This window comes from Medicago sativa, chromosome 4 (assembly GCF_051527215.1).
Source record: "Medicago sativa cultivar Bolivia chromosome 4, Bolivia_mono, whole genome shotgun sequence".
Lineage (NCBI taxonomy): Eukaryota > Viridiplantae > Streptophyta > Magnoliopsida > Fabales > Fabaceae > Medicago > Medicago sativa.
Genome location: NC_140752.1, coordinates 62,997,295 through 63,004,144, shown reverse-complemented (window position 1 = coordinate 63,004,144; position 6,850 = coordinate 62,997,295). Strand labels below are relative to the sequence as shown.

The 6,850-nt window shown below is 30.4% G+C and overlaps 1 protein-coding gene across 1 annotated transcript; it reads left to right on the top strand.

Annotated features, from left to right (window-relative positions):
• The first annotated feature begins 2,194 nt into the window (after window positions 1-2,194).
• LOC146930559 (cytochrome P450 93B16-like) lies at window positions 2,195-4,672 on the top strand. Its single transcript, XM_085702040.1, has 2 exons — window positions 2,195-3,201; window positions 3,848-4,672. Exons 1-2 carry the CDS (start codon window positions 2,269-2,271, stop codon window positions 4,499-4,501), a joined length of 1,587 nt encoding a protein of 528 aa, XP_085558166.1. The 5' UTR covers window positions 2,195-2,268; the 3' UTR covers window positions 4,502-4,672.
• Window positions 4,673-6,850: the final 2,178 nt, after the last annotated feature.

The window sequence follows — 6,850 nt, the reverse complement described above, 5'->3', positions numbered from 1 at the left end:
TAAGAAAAAATTAAAAAATTCTGGAAAAATGAATAAAAATAAAAAATTATTAAAAAAATAAAATAATCTAAAAAAATGAAAAATAATGATAAATTCTGAAAAAAAATAAAAAAGATTATAAAATTCTGAAAAAAAAAATCGAAATTTTTTGGAAAAAATTAAAATTCTCGAAAAATGAAATTTTCGAAATTTTAATAAAAATTTTGGAAAATTTAATTAGTATATATGTCGAGCTTAAGTTTTTTCAATGTATTTATTTCCAAAAAAATTTCCGGGAATTTTGTGTATTTATAAACCGAGAATAAGGGAAAAAATATGTGTATTTATAAACCGAGCTTAGGTTTTTTGTGTATTTTTCGAAATTTCGAAATTTTCATTAGTATTTTTTCCAGGAATTTTTGTGTATTTATAAACCGGGAACTTTTGTGTATTTATAAATCGAGAATAAGGGAAATTTCGAATATATACTAATCAAAATTTCGAAAAATACTAATGAAAATTTCAAAAATTTCATTTTTTTTAAAAATGATTAATCTTTTTAATTTTTTTAGAAAATTTTGAAATTTTTTAGATATTTTCCAGAATTTTTTCAGAATTTTTATTTTTCATTAAAATTTTATTTAGAATTTTTCCAGAATTTTTATTAAAATTTGGAAAATTTAATTTTTCCAGAATTTTAATTTTTTTTAGAAAATTTCAAAATTTTATTTTTTCAGAATTTTTTAATCTTTTTATTTTTTCAGAATTTAGCATTATTTTTCATTTTATTAGATTATTTTATTTTTTTAATCGTTTTTTATTTTTATTAATTTTTCCAGAATTTTTAATTTTTTTCCGTATTTTTTTAATTTTTTTCCATTTTTATTAATTTTTCAATTTTCCAGAATTTTTTAATATTTTTTACAATTTTTTTATTAATTTTTTATTTTTCCAGAATTTTTTAATTTTTTATTAATTTTTCAATTTTCCAGAATTTTTTAATATTTTTTTCAATTTTTTTATTAATTTTTCATTTTTCCAGAATTTTTTAATATTTTTTAATTTTTTATTAATTTTTCAATTTTCCAGAATTTTTTAATATTTTTTTATTAATTTTTCATTTTTCCAGAATTTTTTAAAATTTTTTTAGTTTTTTATTAATTTTTCATTTTTCCAGAATTTTTGCAGGGACCAAAAACTATAAAAAAAAAATTTGCAGGGACTAAAACCAAAACTGACCTATTTTTGCAGGGATCAAAAACTATAAAAAAAATTTGCAGGGACTAAAACCAAAACTGACCTATTTTTGCAGGGACCAAAAACTATAAAAAAAAAATTGCAGGGACTAAAACCAAAATTGGCCTATTTTGCAGGGACCAATACCATATTTAAGCCTACAAACAATAATAATATAGGTAACAATAAAAGTCATCTCGTGAGCTTAGCTCAGTTGGTTGGACAAGCATAAAAAATATGCAAAAGGTCCGAGGTTCAAACCCCGACCACTAAAAAAAAAAAGAGGTAACAATAAAAGTTTCCAACGCATTAAATATAAAAAATTCTCATAAAATCTTACCATTTTAGGTGTTTAAAAAGTGTCTAAAGACAATTGATAGCATTTTCCTATTAATGTTGTAGTGATATCCCCACTAAAAAAAAGAGGTAAGTTTCCAACGCATATGTTGTAGTGATATCCCCACTAAAAAAAAAAAGAGGTAAGTTTCCAACGCATTAAATATAAAAAATTCTCATAAAATCTTACCATTTTAGGTGTTTAAAAAGTGTCTAAAGACACTTGATAGCATTTTGCTATTAATGTTGTAGTGATATCCCCACTAAAAAAAAAAAGAGGTAACAATAAAAGTTTCCAACGCATTAAATATAAAAAATTCTCATAAAATCTTATCATTTTAGGTGTTTAAAAAGTGTCTAAAGACACTTGATAGCATTTTCCTATTAATGTTGTAGTGATATCCCTAATATTACAACGTGGGATATCACGTTCCTACGTACCAACCAGCTTTTTAAAATGTCAAGCGATCCTTGCGTTTTTTCAAACTCTAATTAATACACGAAGCCTACATTCATGTTCCTCTTAAAGTTTTTCTTCATTATGTTATCTTCTATACCAAAATGCACCTACAATTTTTGAAAAGATTTATTTGATTGCAAATGTCAACGCGTTTACATACTATAAAAGCTGTTAGTGGTAATCCAAAATATATACCATGCATGCATATATATAGTTTGGCACTTCCCAAATATTATTTTCAAAGCTAATAAAACAAGATGATTTCTCATTCCTTCTTATTAGCTATGATTGTGCTCCTTCTTCTTTTCCTTCTCCCACTTTTCTCCTTCTTTAAGAGAAACAAGAAATCACAACCACATTTACCCCTCCCTCCAAGTCCACCAACAATACCAATAATTGGACATCTTCATCTCCTTAAACCACTCATTCATCATGCCTTCCGCGACCTCTCTGAGCGATATGGACCTCTTATATCCCTTCGACTTGGCTCTGCTCGATTTATAGTGGTTAACACCCCATCACTCGCCAAAGAGTTTCTCAAGACACATGAGCTTGCTTATTCCCATCGTAAAATGAACATAGCCATCAACATGGTTGTCTATGATGACGCCACTTTTGCATTCGCCCCTTACGAGTCATATTGGAAATTTATTAAAAAGCTCAGCACCACCGAGCTCTTGGGTAACCGAACCATTGGACAATTCCTACCGATTCGAACCCAAGAACTCCATGAATTCATTCAAACATTGGCAAGTAAATCTAATGCCAAAGAAAGTTTGAACCTCACACAAGCTTTGTTGAAGCTTTCCAACAACATAATATCACGAATGATGTTGAGCATTGAGACCTCCGGGACAGACAACCAGGCAGAACAAGCTAGGGCTTTGGTTCGCGAGGTAACACAAATTTTTGGAGAATTTAATGTTTCGGATTTTATAGGATTTTGCAAGAACTTTGACTTGCAAGGTTTTAAAAAAAGGGCCTTAGACATACACAAGAGGTATGATGCTTTGTTGGAGAAGATAATTTCTGATCGGGAGGAATCAAGAAGGAAAGCCAAGGTAATAGAGGGTGGTTCTCTGAATGGAGAAGAGAGACTCAAAGATTTTCTTGACATTTTGCTTGATGTCTTTGAGGAGAAAGACCTTGAAGTCAATTTTACTAGAAGTCATATCAAATCATTGATCTTGGTACATATATATATCTTCTTCTCCTCATGTTTATTATGTTTTTATATTGTCACAACTACAAATCCAACTCTTTTTTTAGAAATACAAACAAAAGTACACTTAAACCAATATTTTCAATAATAATAACAATAAATTAATTTTTTATTTCTTCATTTTTCGATTTGTGAGTGTGCTTAAATTATTCTTGTTTGTAGTTGTAAACCACACAAATATTGTTTTATTATATATAGTTCAAAAAGATTGTTTACGTATTGTTATTAAATAATTTCTTTAAAAAACTATTTCTACAAAAGTATTGCTCCTTTTGAAAGGTTTCCGTTGAGAACAGTTTTTTGTCTATAGATTTCCTCAACTGATTTTTTTAGTGACATAGTTATGGAGTTACCATCACCACTATTTTTTTTTAAGAAGCTAAATTAGTCCACCTAAATTAGCAACAGAGAGAATCGAACCTGAGATCTCGAGGATGAACACACTCTCAGGTCTCAAGCCAATACCACTATTTTTTTAATAGAAAAATAAATATTTTAAATGTGTTCTTAAGACAAAACCGCACAATTGTACAAAACAAGACCATAGGTATATATTGAGCATATCACTTCTAATATTTTTATCTATTAATGATTATCTTTAATATATATTTCAGGATTACTTTACAGCAGCAACGGACACTACTGCCATATCAGTGGAATGGGCAGTATCAGAATTGTTCAACAATCCAAAGGTGTTGAAAAAAGCACAAGAGGAGGTAGAGAGAGTTGTAGGAAATGAAAGATTAGTGTGTGAAGAAGACAGTCCAAACCTTCCTTATATACATGCCATCATAAAAGAAACTATGAGGCTTCACCCTCCGATACCGATGATTATGAGGAAAGGAAATGAAGATTGTGTTGTTGATGGTAACATGATTCCAAAAGGCTCAATGGTTTGTGTGAACATTTGGGCTATGGGAAGAGACCAAAAGATATGGGAAAATCCATTAGATTTTAAGCCAGAAAGGTTTTTAGAAAAAGAAGGAAACAATATTGATATGAAAGGGCATCACTATGAGTTGTTACCATTTGGTTCTGGAAGGAGAGGTTGCCCTGGAATGCCTTTGGCCATGCGCCAATTGCCCACCGTAATCGGGGCTTTGGTGCAATGCTTTGAGTGGAAAATGCTTGACTCCGAAGGTAAAATATTAGATCAAGGCAAAACAATCGATATGGATGAACGACCTGGATTGACAGCTCCTAGAGCCAATGATCTTATTTGTATTCCGATTTCAAGAATGAACTCAAATACTTTTCTTCAGCTTTAGTAAAAGGGAATTTGTGACATTTTAGAGATGTAACAAAGGTTATGTTTGGCGGAAGGATCTATTCTCCTACAATTAATGTAGCATCCTAGTGGGAGATGTGTCAATATGTAGTGTCTTGCAGTTTGCGTAAAAGACTATCTCCCATGTAGAGAACCTATGACAAATAGAAGGAAAAAAGGGGAATTAGTCACTTTAGTCCCTGAATGGGGAACGATTCGTCAATTTAGTCCCTGAATGCAGATAATATGCAAAACAGTCCCTGCATGGTCAATTTCAGGGACTAAAGTGACCAACGAAGTCTACATTCAGGGACTAAATTGACTAACGGAGTCTGCATTCAGGGACTAAATTGACTAACAAAGTCTACATTCAGGGACTATTTTGCAATTTATCTGCATTCAGGGACTAAATTGACGAATCGTTCCCCATTCAGGGACTAAAGTGACTAATTCCCCAGAAAAAAATTATGATGTATAGTTCAATTAATATCTCTTTTTTCTGCTTTGTTTTGTATTATAGAGGAATTTACGATGTAAAATCACAATGGCTATTATGCTGTCAAAAATAAAGTCATGCAATTTACTGAATTTGATTTTGTATGCTGTGCAACAACACATGGATCCACCTAAATTGACAACCGGAAGAATCAATCTGAGACACACAAATAAATAAATAAATATATATTTCAATTGCGCATTGTAAATCATTTACTGGTGTAGTTGGTATTTTAGCTTTAGTTTTACGTGCATATATAATTATTATCTATTAACAAGAAAAACTTGGAGTGGCCATGGTCATTCCATCTCCCCAACAAAATTCGACACTGTTTGTATGAGTTGAAAAAATTATTTTCAAATGCTTTTATGCTTACATAATATAAAATATTTTTTCTTCTTTTTGGTATAATTTATTAGGTTTAATTACGGTATTGATCATATTATTTGTATAAAAATTAACTTTTAGCTCTCTCATTTTTTAAATTTTTAAACTGGAATTTTAGTCTTTCCATTTTAACAACCTCTTTGAGATGTTTCTGGTCCCCCAAAATTTTTTATGATGTGGCACGATCAAGGCCGGATCTACTCTATAGATATTGGGCCGACACAAAAACTTCAATATCTTGTTGACCAATAATATGATATTGTAAAAAAATAAAATATGAAATTTTGATGTTATGTTAAGCCCCCACCTCAAAGGAAATTGCTTTTCTGACTTTGAAAACTTCACAATGACACAAGTAAAATACTTAAATGCCCCTAGCGGTAGTTAACTACCGTTGAGGACCCGACATCAGTTAACTACCGCTGAATTCATTACAATACAATCTAAGTATGTTTGCCTGTACCATTCCTTTTTTCGGTCTTCTTTTCCTCTTCCTTTTCCACTTAAGATCTGGAAACAAAATTACTTCAACAAACTCAGTAATCAACAACTCCTCATGGTACAGTGAAGGTACAATTTGTGGAAAAGAATATGGGCTATGTTATTTGTGATTCAATTGAAAAAGGTTCTTTTTCAATCCAGCTAAACAAATTTGTTGTTCTTTTTCCATAAACATTACTACAAAATAGAGAATTATTGTTATTGTTACTACCTCGTTCTAATTGATGATAGACACTTGGCATGTGATTATGAATTCTAGTTCTAGAAATTTCTGCTGGTTCAACAGAATTTCTACGGTTTCCTTGATGACACCAAGGATGATAGATTAAAATTAAAAATATGGTTGAAACACATCCAATTGTGGTTTCTTTGTATTTTGATTTTGTATGCATAAAGTTTTTGTTGTGGATATTGAATTGAAAGAGTTTCGGTTTGGAGAAAAATGAAGGAAAAAGATGGAATGAAAAAATGAGAAAGTTGTGAGGAGGATGAATTCAGCGGTAGTTAATTACCGCTAGGGGCATTTAAGTATTTTACTTGTGTCATTATGAAGTTTTCAATGTCTGAAAAGCAATTTTCCACCCCAAAGGCCCTAGTAAAGCCTAAACAAACTAATATCATGTTGAAATATTGGGGTTGTGTATACTTTGAAAAATCAACGACTTTGCCTCAAGGGATTAAAATGTTTTCAAATTTCAACAGAAACCATTGTTGTTTCTTTCTAAAAATTATAGAGAGAGAAATAGGTTAGTGGAGGAGGTTTCAATTGGTGCAGCAAATGAAATTAAAAAAATGAACTTCGTACATGCACCACACCTACGTTAAGAAATTAACACGAACTCCCTTCTACTTGTCTCCCTTCTAAGTTGATAGAGAGTGTATATTTGATAATAGGCTTAAATTTGGAAATGGTCCCTGCAAATATCTGGCGTTTTGGTTTTAGTCCTTATAAAAATATATTTTTGG